General features: G+C 36.9%; 1 protein-coding gene across 2 annotated transcripts in view; it reads right to left on the reverse strand.

Moving 5' to 3' along the window:
• DZIP1 (DAZ interacting zinc finger protein 1) overlaps positions 1–14,740 on the reverse strand; it is a 39,763-nt gene that overhangs the window by 7,661 nt on the left and 17,362 nt on the right. For both annotated transcript variants that reach the window (XM_056498186.1, XM_056498197.1), the window contains 4 exons: positions 13,055–13,103; positions 11,684–11,743; positions 2,627–2,772; positions 2,145–2,340 (listed from right to left, as the gene is read on the reverse strand). In XM_056498186.1, coding sequence (XP_056354161.1) covers positions 2,145–2,340; positions 2,627–2,772; positions 11,684–11,743; positions 13,055–13,103 — 451 coding nt within the window. The remainder of the gene's footprint in view (positions 1–2,144; positions 2,341–2,626; positions 2,773–11,683; positions 11,744–13,054; positions 13,104–14,740) is intronic.

A 14,740-nucleotide genomic window follows, 5' to 3' on the forward strand; every position in this document is an offset into this window, starting at 1 on the left:
CCTTGGCTTTACCAAGTGTTTTGACCCAGGAAATCAAGCTTGTGATTGCAATTGTATTGTTAGGGCTATAAAGAGCTACCCTGAAGTTAATGTTTATGCATATGCATATGTATATATATATATATATATGCACATGCACATATACATACAATATGTGCATATATATATTTCTGGCAATCCTAAAGAACCACACATATTGCATTTAATAGACTGGCTCTTTAGAATGTCACCAGACCTATGGTTAACTGTTCATGCATCTGGTGTGGGGCCTGTAGTTACACTTTTGCAACACAGTAATACAATACCAGATGGAGAAGACCCCATGAAGGTTGCCTGTACAATAAAAAGGGGAAGAATGAGTTAACAGCCTTAGGTTTAGCCATTCCGACATCCAAGTGTCAAGGGCCCAATGGAGGTTAAGTTCCTCAGAGCCTGATGGCTTTTGACACCTTGGAAAAGTAGAGCATGGGTAGAATCTGTCTAGATTTTAAAAACTACAACAGTTAATGGGAACTTTAGGATATTGGTGCAAACATCCCTGTTTTCTCTATTATTGCCCAACCCTTGTACAGTTTGCTTAAAAAGGGAAAGTCATGGGAGTGGACTGAGCAACACATGAAGCAGTTCCAGAGCTTGGTCCCACAACCTCCCCAGTGACCCTATTACAGCAGAATGGGGTTCTGTTGAGAACATGGCACTGCAGCCTGTTTCACACTGACCCTGATGGACCAGAGAGATACAGCACAACTGCACTTAAAGAGACAGAACAGAGATATTCTGAGCTGGAAAACAGGACCTGAATCATTAGTCCAAACAGTTAAACAAGTTGGGTCACTAAGGGATAACCTGTCTGGACAAACACCAATGAAAGCTATATTGCTTTCCTTTTCCAGGAATGATACTGGGAATGATGCCAGCACACCTTCACTGAAGATCAAGTTAACCATCTTAGAAGCAGCTATTGCCATTATGAACCAAATTTGTTTCACACATCAACAAGCTCAACCTGCAGGGTGGAGATCTCACTTCTATCTATGAAAGCTAATCAATATGGTAACCAGAGTACATTCTGCACCACACACACTTCTCACTTGTGAAATTTACAGTGACAACAAATATAAGGGAAGAAGATAAGGGCACTTTGCCCACTGGAATGTGAAAGGTAACCTCAATGCCACTGAATTTGAAAGGGAATTTCAGTCCTGGTGGCATCTAATCAATTTTCATTAGGACCTCATTAAGAATACAGTTAGAAGTAAGAGGGACAGCAGCAGTGGTCAGATTCCCTCTTCAGATAACCACTCAGCCAGAGGAATTTTCAATAAACTACTTCATCCTGTTGTTGCTATGTTAATCCTGACTCTAATATGTTTTGCTTTGATCATAGACTTGTATGTAAAAATCTGGATAGTGATCTGTTAGAAACATGTAAGATCTGGGGGTGGTATAATGAAAGGTGTGGGGGAGAGGTATGAGCAATTGCCCTACAGAGACCCCCAAAAATCCATTAAATAGGTGTAATAGGGGCACCAAATTGAAGGTGACTGTAGTCACAGGGTGAGTAACACAGGAACAAGGTCTACAGGGATGAAATATATGATGAAGGGACTTCCATGACATACACAATGAGATGTGTCGCTAAGGGATTATGTGGCCATGATGACATGCTGAGGGGGTGGCAGGTTATCAGGCAGAGGCTGGATGACCCTTATCACTGCAGTCAGCCAGGGAAGAGGGATTGAGGCTAAGGTCACTGTTGGCAGATCTAGAACCAGACTCAGACTGTAGCCCACACTACGGGTGCACCTGGGAACATGATCAGACTTACTATGCTGAATTGGTTAAAATCAGAAATTAAGAACAGCTATACCCAGCCCTTCAGATCTGTGAGGACCAGCTAGAAAGCAAGGGGGTTTATTTGCTGCCAAAGTGCTGCACTCCCAACACAACACTATGTTCTTGCCAGAACTAAGATATTTGCTGTTAAGCATCATGTCAAGGATCTTTTAAAGACAACAATTTGGTTGTCCATAACTGTATTGAATATTGATATGGAAAAGCAGGAAAACAGCTATACAGAAATGTTGTTAAATAGGAGTTAGAAAACCTAAGAGTATGAAATAAGCCCCAAAATCCACTGTAACCTTCATAAGGAAGCTGAGCATAGGAATCAGGTCTGCTGGAAGATAATGATTTCTCTTCAACCCTTAAGCCAAGCTGACGTTGAAGACGCTCTCGAATTCCATGAATGTTGGGCTCTAGCCTCTCTTTGCGTTCTCTGGCATGTTCAATAGCTCGCAAAATCTTATTTAAGCGATCACTTGATATTCCACGAACACCCTAAGGAAACAAATTGTATTGTAAACACTCTCTTAGACTTCAGATATCACAAAGTTTGTAGAAAAATCACAGGAGTTGATAACATTGCTCACAAGTGTAGCCATATCCTCCACAGCTGCAATTTGATGGCCATCCTTCAGGTTGGTGGTTAAGGAATGACAGTTATTTAAAACACAGAAATTTAGCTTTGGATTTTATAGGTTGAGAACTGTAGTATGGGAGTGAAACAGAACAGAAGAAAAGTGGTGCAAAGATTACCCTTTTTCAAAATAATTCAATATCTTACTGCTTTAATTCCCAAGGATTCCAGCTTCTCTTCCAGAGCTTGCTCCAAAACAACTCGCAATTCTTTAGTTAAAGAAGGATCAGACTTCAGAGCATTTATTAAATAGTGGTTACTTCTATCTGGTTTTAGATCAACTTTCTCAGTTTCTGAAATAAGAGGGAAAAACGCTGTTAAGAGATATTTTTAAAATCCACATTACATTAGATAATTAAAAACTGCACTGAAGCATGCATTCTTTAGAAACAGCATAGACATACATGTGCACTTTTTATCTACATGGAATTGTGTAATTTTCAAAATACTGGGCTAGCTTACAAAAGTCAGCTCACTTGGAATCTGTACCTCAGCACCTTGTACTCACCATCACAAGTATCTTTTATTGCTCTTGTAACAGAATCACTGTAAAGATATGGTGCTGAATATCTGGCAACAAAGATCTTTACTTTTAGCATTGTATTTGAAAACGTCTGACAAAGAAAGACTATCTTCTGATATTTAAGTTCTCTAAACATGGTATTTCAAAGAACACCTGAATTCTAGCAGGAATCAGAATGAGAATACTACAAACATTTCCTTAAGAAAAACTTCAAGCAACATGATGTTCTCTGATAAAATCATCGACTGAAATTAAACGTTTGCAAAGTTGTAACACTTTCAAAAGTCTTGGTAAAGACAAAACCTTAGTCTGAGGCAGACTGTTTCACAGAAAATACATGATGGATAATAGTCATCTTCAAAAATCTTTCAAGGACAAAGTTCAGTGTCGTATTTTCATCTATGCTAGGCTATGACATCACACATACTTAAAAGCAGACAAAGAAGTTCCTATCTCTTTCCCTTGCTTTAAGTGTCACTAATGACTCTTGTGTCAATAAAGAACTCTTATGCAAGAAATAAAGAATCATCTAGACAGATTCTTCCATCTAAAATGAAGACTGACATTTAAGTCAGGCCAAAGTATTATAGGGTCATACAAGAGAGCAAAGAAGCAAACCACACCCACTAAGAACCTGTCTATAAAGTGTCACTGGCAAGACAAAATTTTACTGAATGCCATTTAAATGCAGCAATAACCTGTGGAACCATGATAGCTGCTTCTGTCTGATAGTGGTCAGCAAAACTGACAAAGAGTATAAAACATCCCAGAAAAGCATGCTGTAAACCACACTCCCAACTCCCCTGAAATAACAGGAAAATCTTGGGCAGGAGTCTGTCTCTTCCCAGTATGCCTGACAGGGCAGCAGAGTCATCTGCCACCCAATAGACAAGGATAGGAATAAAGGCACAATTCCATATTTGTGACTTTCAAATATTTTATTTTGAAACAAATGTGCTACTTTTTCTATTTGTAAACAATGTCAGCTTACTAGAAAGCAGTACCATTTACTTTTCATTTTTCTTTAAGGGAAAAACAAGCACCCAAATGAGAAGATAGAAAAGCCTCAAGATGCACAAATTATATACTAGGCAGGTTTGAGTTTTTGGCTTCCCATGGGGTCCTGGAAAGAACTATAGGTAATGAAAACTGAAGAGAGTCCAGCAGCCATACTATTAGGTCTGTGTTGAAGAGGACATAACCAGGCTGAAATCTCACCTGCTTTAGGGAACTGTGTGGACAATTCAGCCCCTGAATTGATTCGTCAGGAGAACTGAGTCCTAGAAGAGGCAAACAACTGGTCTTAAGGAAACACAGGGCTGTTTGACTATCCCCAGTCAGGACAAGATGGCATTATCCAGTACAAAATCCTCCCAGAAAGCCATACATGAGACATTTTAAAGTGGAAGTCTCCCAGGAGCCTTCTGAAAATCCTGTCTCTTTCCAGTGTTAATCCTTACAATAAAATAGATATATTTAAACTGATTTTTAAATTCCTAATTACTACATACTAATAAGGGTAACAAGACTATCTAGAATTATCCTAATTACTGACAATATTAATTCTTGCTAATTAACTCAAGCCAAATCCTCTTTGCCAGAGCAATTATTTAAGGAGCTGTTTTCTTATTCAACCCTAAATGCTAGATTTATCTTTTGAGACAAGGGACCTTACATCTGGTCCACTCTCTCAGCTCCTACATAATCCTAGAAAATGATGTTCTGAGTCAAGAATTTTCACACTCTCCCTTACAAATGACTGTCATCAAAACCAAAAAAATCTTGGTCTGTCTTTTCAGACTGCATTCTTTCTTTTTTTCTTCTGCACTTCAGGCCATGCCTTTAGGCACAGCAGAAGAAACAAAGACAATCCATCAAGAGAGAAGATGGCAAGCAAGAGAAACAGCAGAAGGAACGCAAAAATGCAAGCAGTCTTTATTTCAGATTGTTCAGAGCCACTGGATTTTCCCTGGGGAAACCTCCCAACACACAGATGTATTCAAACAACAATTTTGTTTTCAAAACAGCATCATTCCTTTGAAATTTAAACTCACTGGCTGTAGGGTTCAAGACTGATTTTGATTTTCACACACAGAAGAGATTTTTTTGTTATTCAGCTATTTGGTGTTTCACCTAATGTACTTTTAGCTGCCTTCAGGAGAAGAATACCATGCAGGATGAACCAGTGATTTCTGTTCTGTCATTGTAAATGTGGCCTTTTCCAAGTTCTCCCCAGAAGAGGCACATCAGCTGCCAGTGCTGGCCTGTGTAACTTTATTCTGAGTTGCACAACCCTGGCTGGAGCTGAGGCTGCTTATGGGTAGGTGCAAGTCAGATTACTTGTAGAAGCGTCTGTGATGTATTCATGAAAGCTCCAAACTCCACCATCAACTTCCCTCACCTGGACTCTTTATCCTCTTATGCAGAGTTTAAAAAGTGAGCACATATTGCAATAATGTCAGAACCAAAAATTTCCTAGTGAAGGGTATTTCCCCATCAAACATTTTTGCTCTGCTTAGTTCAAATCCCTTTAGACATATATGTGCCTGCTTTAAAGAAGTTAGCCAGATTTTCGTATAAACATTGAACTTGGGTAAGGAAATCATAATATTTACAAGGAATAGAAAACAGGAGACTGACACAAACACTGTTCCCGCCCAAATCACCCAAATATAATGAAATACAATGAAAAATACTGTAGGTATCAAATAATATTTTTTGTTTTCAAGAAACACATGCCAGCATATTTTGAGCTGAATCAATCATTACCTTTTTCCTCTTCTGAAAGCTCCTCTATAGGCTCCAGCATATGCACCAAGGGTGCCTGCTCTAATAATGAGGAAGAACAGGAACACCAGACAAAAAGGACAGAAAAAGGTCAAGGTCCAGAGAGGGAAAGTCAGGAAAAAAACCACCACACTGATGTCAACTTTCTTGATTGCTGACAACCTGCTTAACCATCATAAACCTACTGCAACATGACTCTTCACTGCCTTGGGGGTACATTTTTGTAGAGACCCTAATATAATAGTCACCTCAGGAGTGATTCTGTTGTCCAAACACAGGTGTATGGTGTCATCCCAGACACGAGAGTTTTAAGCCATCAGTGCAAGGCTGACTGGTACATCACACAACTTCTGGAATGGCACCTGGTAGGTCAGGTAGGCTATTTTTAGATGTCTACAATGACAGGGCCACCCAGGATTATGTAAATAAATATTGTTGTTCATTTCTCTTAAGAAGCAATTTTTAAAGATGAACTTAAAAATATTGTTAATGTGCAATTTTTTACTAACAGTTTAAAAAAGACAAGTGAAATGAACAAAGTAAACCTCAAAAATATATGGAAAAAGATATTAACTCACTATTTCAGAAAGTTATTAAGTACTGAGCTCATACATGCAAGACAGATTTATATATATATATATATATAATATATATATATAAGATAATTCCCAATAAAACCAATTTTAAAAATCTTCAATCACTCCAGTTGAGTAAGATTCAGTTGTATAATGTTTAAAAGAATTCTTGAAATGTCTGTGCTGCAAACAGCTTCCTAAACACACTGAATTTATCTTTCTATAGGCTGTCAGGTACAATTTGCTTCACAAAAATAAAGCCAGACTACAGTGTATTTACAACTTTATAAACTTCAGATACAAGACACTTGAAAATTATTATATGTAGACCAATAAGTATTCAGGTTTTAAAAACCTGATATTCACCTTCTACAAATTAATTTATGAAAACTAGAGCTTGAGTGTCTTATAGAGTTTACAATATAAACAGGTATGCAAACTGTACTTTCAGCATTCAACTACAGGCATTACAACAGAAAAAAAATTATTGGTCAGTATTTTGGGGCTATATGCATTTGCCCCATCCTTCACAAAAAACCTCTTGCACTAGAAATGGTTGTTACACTCTGTGGGAAGAAAGAGAAGAAGTGATGCTGCATGAGGATGGTTTTTGGCACTTTTTGTACACCAGGTACAAACATGGATGCACTGTAATCACAGTGAAATGAGCATTTGGCACTAAGTGACACTGCCACATCTCCAATATTCCCCAAATAAAGGGGATTAAATCTGGTAGCATAAAGGCTTGGGTATGGGAGCTGCTCTTTCCATGTCTTCCATGCCTGTTGTGATTTTCAGCCACTTAAGATTTGCTCCCACAGAGCTTGCACTAAATAAGAAATTTTTAAAAAACACTTCTTATACCATCACAAGTCATTAACACGATGCAAATACTAAGATATCTTAGGAAAACATTTAAAAGCAAAACTCTGAGAGACAAATAGGCTTCTGGTCTTTCAGTCTCTAAGGCCGTAAAATTTACCAGTGGCCAGAGCATTCCTGGGCACTGGAACATGCTCCTCCACACTACAACTCCTGGCACACTGCTACCCTTCACTAAGATTCTCCAAAACAGTGTTCAGACAGTTTGGAATCATTCCCAAAAGCCTGAAATGTGTCTGTTTAGAATGACAGAGCCTGAAGCACAGATTAAACATTCTGGGAAGATTAAATTAAGCTGCATGGGCACTGAGACCTCTGAGTTTCTTGGCTGGACTTATCAATCAGTAAGGCAATTGCAGTGTAGTTGGATGTAATCTATTCTTGTTTTACCTGCACTTTACTCAAATGCTCTCTTCTTAAAGGGGCTGAGTCATCTCTGCACAAGCCCTTGGCCCTTTCCTTAACGTAACAGGAAAATCCCAGTCCCCAGAACCCAGACCTGAAAATGGTCTGCTGATCAGGCAGAAAGGTACCTACTGTCTTCCTCAGTGTACCAGAAACAGAGAAAATGAAAATTCAGTAATTACTAAGAACAGCTGCAAGAGCAGACCCAAAATGCATTACTGTTATGCATAATACTGTTGTTCACTGCATGGTAACAGAGATCAAATGCTAAGGCATTTGCTTAAGGGAGTGCAACACCTGGAAACACCAACTTCCCTTACTAAATAAACCTTTTTTTTCTCCTCACTGCACACATATTGTAAGAGATATCTATTAAACATCACATTGGAATCACACTTAAGAGAAACCATTGCTCTGGTTTATAGACAGGTGTGGAGATGACCCCCCTTAAGGAGTCCTTGCCTCATGTTTACCAGAGATGTGCCTCTTCTGGCCATCTGATGAGTCATATTAATTCTAGCCATCATTAAGGCCAGCAATGGTGGGTCTATCATCCCACATCTTCCACAGCATCTCTTCTGCCAGCTAGTATGTGTGGAAACACAGAGGAGATGTATCAAAAATACAGGTTACCTTAATTTCTTAGTGGATCGTTATACTACTGAAAAATTGTGTGTCCAGCATACTTTAAGAAATAATTAAATAACTATTTTAAAGAGTATTTAAAGATAATTTCTAAGCAGGTGAAATAGGAAAATATATTTAACAATAATGAAGGATTCAGGCTGTGCATGTTTCATGCATATCATATTTTTTTTGTTCTATTATTATCTACTAGCTAAAAAAAAACCAATATTCTGACCGTACTACTGGAAAAGCAGTGTTCTGGCCAACATTTAAAAAAGAAATCCCATCTATTTATGTTGAAATATGAAATGCTGAAGAACTTTTAGCTTGAACAGAAGTAATAAAATTATCTATGGTGTAGTGTCATCTACACTAAGTACTTTGCACTTGCAACGTAACAACACAGGAAAAAATGTAGAATTTGGTTTTTTTAAACTACTGCATTTTTTGGAAGTGTAAGGAATGTAAGCCATGGCTACACACTTTATATACACCTTGAATTTATACTCAAATTACACATACAAAGAGCTGCAAGACCTAATCTGTGATACCTGTCATTTGGACCATTATTTTTTAATTAATGCACTTCATATATTTTTTCTCGTAACTGATCAATAGAAAGCCACATAGTGCACACAAGCAGCAGAAATGCTAACTTTAAACCAATATTCCTAAGCGTGATTTTTTTGACACTTACCTGAGGCCTCTAAGTTAGGAGCCTAGTCACCTCAGACTCCTTCTACAGCCATCAAAGAGACACAGGCAAAGAGCATTCAGATCTTAGTTCAGCTGAACCAAGCTCTGAAGGTGCCCCTTTTCTCTACTTACTGTCTAGGAAGAGTAAGTTCTTTAACTAACTTTTCCTCAGATGCTTCAGCTATGTCCCTAGTAATAGCTGAGCCTTGGTGTCCACACCATATTTGTAAACTGAGACATAAGTTTTAATGAACAATCTAATTAGCAGCTTTGCTTTTTAACTGTCTTCAATTCTACCTAATATTATTGACCTAACAAAGACTAAATATTGAAAAAGTATCAACATTTCAAGAGTAATATAGAAGACAAAACCTAAATTTATAATATTATTTTAAAAAATAAATTGTAATTAATCTGTTGCCTTTTTGTGAGACTGAAGTAGTCTTTGAAAGTAAGACCTAAGTGATATCTGCACAAAATCCTACAAATAGCTCAGAAATGGATAGAAGAATGTGCTGCCAGGATGGCATTCAAGGAGCTCTACTAGCTTTCACAAGAAGTCAGGAATATTAACACATAAACACCAGACTGACATAGTTATTCTCCTACTTTACACTTAGGATAACTCACATTTGCAGCTTGGGTATCTTTTTGTAACACAGATTTAAGATGTGCAAAATGAATACTAGGATGCAAAAGCTTCTGAGCAGCTTTGAAAAGTGTACTTAAGTTCACATTAGAGAGCCTCTTCTATAATTAATTAAAAAAAATAAAAGAAGATATTTTATATGCAGGCAATTATAAGAGGATCTGTGCTAAATAAATTTGTCTACAGGAGTTACCAGGAAGTGCTTTCATTTTCATAAAGGCATGAGATGCAGCCATGATGTCTTAATTCAGTAAGTCAATCCCTTGAAGAGTCCTGAAAACTTCGGGAAAGACACCATAACTTCTGCTAACCTCCAGAAAATTAGGTAAGGCAAGTTTAAAAAACAATCCAGAAGGGAAGAAAGGGGACAGACAAAGAGACCTGCAGAGATAAATAAAATAGTAATCAGCAAAGGAATCTGAAGGGAACACCTTCTTTGAGGTTTCATAATAAACTGACAGTGAATCTTTTGTGTATCACTAGCAGGAACAGCCTTTTCTATCTTGAGAATTTTCACAAGATGTCACAAACTTCATATTTGAAGCAGCAAGAAATTATGTAAGATCTGAACAAGCTGATTTAAATTGTCAGAGTACAAAAAATACTAATGTTCACAGGACTGTTTCTGTCCTCAGTACAAAGAAAGCAAGTGCACCAAGTAACTAATGCCTGACAAGCTTGGTGGATAAAACCTTGGCAGTAATAATCTTCATAAAACTTAAACCTTAAATTCAGGGCAATAGCTAAACTACATGCTGTGAGACTTTTTAGTCAGAACCAAAACTACTGTTTTGGTGTAATGAGGCTGAATTAAATGAAAAATAATTAATTACTTAAAATGCTATTCCTAATTCTCTATACTTAATCTACTATTACTTTTGTCTACACAATATAGTTTAGCTTAGAAAGCTACAAGTAATGAACTACTAAACCTTGCATGCCTTAGAAAGATATCTCTGTATTACTCAAATAATATTGCCATAGAATAATTAGCTATAATATAATGAATTTTCCTTTTAAAAATAATTTTTGTCATAACAAAGATTTTAAAATGAGCACTATGTGAGTTTTTCATTCCTCATCAAGTTATCAAAAACTTGATATAATGTGCCCTTTCTCCACAGAGGCATTTTAAGAAGTTTTTGTATTTGGTGAAAAAGAAAAATTATCTACATTATTCACAGACAAATTCCATTTAGTCTCCCTGTGACAGGTTTAAAAACTAAGAGAAATAATAATAGAAAAAAACCCCAATTATTTAATTATAATTCAAATTAATAAACTGTTTTTAAACATTTTGCTTGTTCGTTTTTCATTAATTTATTACTTAAAAGGAAAATAAAGAATTAGTTGATCACAGAATATTGGTATGGTTACCATATTCTCCATTAATTTGCATACTGATTAAAGAAATAGAACTATTTTCACAAAATATTATACAAAACAATTATACAAAATATTATACAAAATATTTTACAAAAAATTATACAAAACAACGCAAATATAGCTCGCTTGCCCTCTCCCCCTTCTAAAGGATACCACAATGCCACAAGTCAAAATAACTAAATAACAATCTATATGTAACCACAGATATACTCTGGAAGAACTAGGACAAAATAACAGTCTATTTTGATTATTTCTTCTGTATTTCTACTCCTTGCCATTAGAAGTCACATGGAAAATACAGTATTTCAAGACTCCTAAACAAACATCTCCACGTTTCCCTATACAAATTCCAGTAGATGCATGTATATGCATATATCAGACAAGCATATTTTCCATTAGAAAACACAATCTTTTTCCTTAATAAATTTCATCTAAGTGCTTCAATAATGCACTTATTCTAGGAAATATTCTCAAATTATTTCAATTTGTTTTTCATTTATTCTTCTCAGTAGTGCATCCTTATAGTTATTCCATAGAAATTCTCAACTCTGACATACAAATTATGTTCTTTCAAAGTAACTACTCTTAGACCTATGATTTGACAAGCAACATATCTAAGAAGAGTGAGTGTTAGATTTGAAAGTACTGGATTTGGACCTATCAAAAAAACTTACCCTGCGGGGGAACTGATGGACATGGTTTAGGTTCTTGAAGACGCTCCACAGAAGTGCTCACTAAAATACCATAAGAGTAGAAAAATAATGGAATTGTATTATAGTAAACAGTAACTGACAAATACAGATTCTTAAATGTAGCAATATTTACTGAATTTATAAATTAGTTATTTTTTTACATTAATGGGGAAAAATAAACAAAACGTTTATGAAGTAAAAACAGTTCCTTTGCAACATACAAGTACATCTCTACATATGCTTAGCATTTTTACACTTCTATAATCAGGAAAAGAACTAAACTTCTAACTAATCATCACTGGACTAGAATGTGATCATTTTTTTGGTCATGAGTGCATGCTGCAATTGTGCCACAGGGAAGAAGTCTTGGCCCAAAGCTATTTAGTCAAGACCAGCCTGACTGGGGCTTGTATTCCCCAGAGAGGATCTGCAGCATCCACACTTGACATCAAATGAGTGTGAGCCCTCATACATCTATAGATCATGTATAGAGTGTAGCCTTGGAGTGAATTTGCACTTCAATCCTACAATTCCTACATCCCCCCAGCTTGGGGCTAGGAGCAGATTTGCCTGTGTGCTATGAATTTTTAGTTGTCTGTGCTTCAGTGTGAATGAATGTGACAACCTACAGCTGAAAAGCCACATGCCATGCCCCTACAAGGCCTTCCTCAAGCTAAACCTACTCCCAGCTGTTTGACTCAGCTCATGCCAGTGCCTTGTGAATACAGCAAAATGGTTTCCAAACTGGATCAGAATTAATTCATCTGTCATCACCTATTGCAATAAACTTACTTTAAGTCACTGCAACTGCAGCATTAACTATATGGCTGTTTGTGGTGCAGGACAACATCCTGAAATACTATTATCAGGTTTAGCTATTTGTAATAGACTTCAGATGTTAAAGTATTGCACAGAAAAAAGTATAAGAGTTCTTAACATTCTTTGAACATCTGTGTCTTAACTGACAAGTTAATCAATGTTGTCTACTCTTTCAGTATTTTCTTATTTTCCCTTTTATGAGTTCTGCAGCCTAAGGACAGTCAAGCATGAAAAAAAATCGACTTCATAAAGCAAATCTGGAAGTTTTTTACATAATATAAAATAAAGTTGGTCTATTTCACATCTCTTCATTACTCAAGCCATCAACTTTGTACATTACAAGTCTTTACAGCTACAAAACATGATCTTTGTAAATTGTGGCATGGAAACGGGTAGGTACTCCGTGAAAAACAAATACAATTCCAGTACTGATTTTATTCCAGTATTTTGTTAGTCAGGTTGATGTCTATATTTGTTTCAGCCAGGCTGAAAATCAGAAACTATGCCTGTTTCTTCTTAACAGTTTGTACTCACCATCATACGTTTTAACACTCGGAGGTGGTTTCGTGGATAATTCTTTTATCTAAAGGAGAAAACACAGATACATTAATAGATACAAATGTAAAGGATCAATATCTAGAATGAACACTTAGCATAAAATACCTGGTTTCAGTATTATTCTGTAACAGAAATTATTGGTTATGATTTGGGTAGAAAAAGACTACTTCTGTGCCCAATATATGTTTTGTTTATGCTTAATTAATGTTTTTGTGTTGGCTTAATGTGAAGTCATGCTTTGTACATCCTGTTATTTCAAGTCATAAAGTCAAATGAGAGAGGTCTTACAGGCCTCTTCAGCACTTAAGAGTTTCAATACTTTCTTCCTCAGCAATTCATATTCCTTTTGGCAAACCTAACTTCCACTCCAGGGAAACACTGGAGTGTTTAATTAAATGCATGAACAGTTCTTCTGTCTGCTTTACAGGTTTTTCTATTTGACACCCCAGGACAAGAACAGAACTGACAGAGTAAAGGAAACACATTGGCTGTAATATGATCTAAAGAAAACAGGTAAGTTGTGAATCCTATGTCATTAAACAATGTTCTGCACTCCAATTCCCCAAAGAAAAGAACACAATTCATTCAAACACACAGTCACTGTCAGATGGAGCTGGCATAAGATATTCCAACCTGATCCTCTCTTATTTATCAGTTTGGTTATAATCAGTAGTATTCATTGTCCATTAAGTTTGGATTCTGCAAAAGTGTTAGCTATTTCTCAAGCCCTTCTATTTTCCAGGGATTGAGAATGTAGATCTGTACAACTATATTTCACAAACACCAAACTTGGACTCCTCTGAACCTATTATACATCTGTGGCCATATTGTTATCTTTCCAAATGTCACTTTATTGAAGGAAATTAATCTATGACTAAGTCCTCAATTTTTCCAGCTATAAAATTTGTGAAGGTAGAGATGTAAAAGCTATTATTTGTCTTTCCATTCTTTAAACATTCAAGTATAGGTTTAACATTTATCCCAAACAAAATATGTAAAATCAGATGTTGATTTATAAAGAATGCACTAGATAACAGAGGAATAGGCAACACAATCATAACCTTATTTTAGGCAAAAAACAATTCATTTCCAAACATAGAATCATAGACTATCTCACGCTGGATGGGACCTACAAGATCAAGCCCAATTTCCACACTGAACTACCTAAAACTTAAACATAAGAGCAACATCTAGACATGCCAAGAGCTCTGACAGACTTAGTGCCATGATCAGTTCCCTGGGCAGCCTGTACCAGGGCCCAACCACCCTCAGGGTGAAAAACCCTTTCCTAATGTCCAGTCTGAACCTCCCCTGCTTCATTCCATTTCCTTGTGTCCTGTCACTGATCACCAGGGAGATCAGCACCTCCTCTTCCACTGCCCCCCTTGAGGCTGTGAAGAGATCACCACTCAGCCTTCTCTTCTCCAAGCTGAATAAGCCAAGTAACAACATCTGCTCTTCCTAAAATGCCCTCAAGACCTTTGATCATCTTGATTACCCTCCTCTGGATGTGCCGAAATAGTCTGGTGCCCTTTTTATACTGAGGCACCCAAAACTGCACACAGGACTCGAAGTGAGGCAGAGTGGGACAATCACATCCTTCAACCAGCTAGAGATGCTGTGCCTGATGCACCCCAGGACATGGCTGGCCCTCCTGGCTTC

The sequence above is a fragment of the Oenanthe melanoleuca genome, chromosome 1, assembly GCF_029582105.1.
Source record: "Oenanthe melanoleuca isolate GR-GAL-2019-014 chromosome 1, OMel1.0, whole genome shotgun sequence".
In the NCBI taxonomy this organism is placed as follows: domain Eukaryota; kingdom Metazoa; phylum Chordata; class Aves; order Passeriformes; family Muscicapidae; genus Oenanthe; species Oenanthe melanoleuca.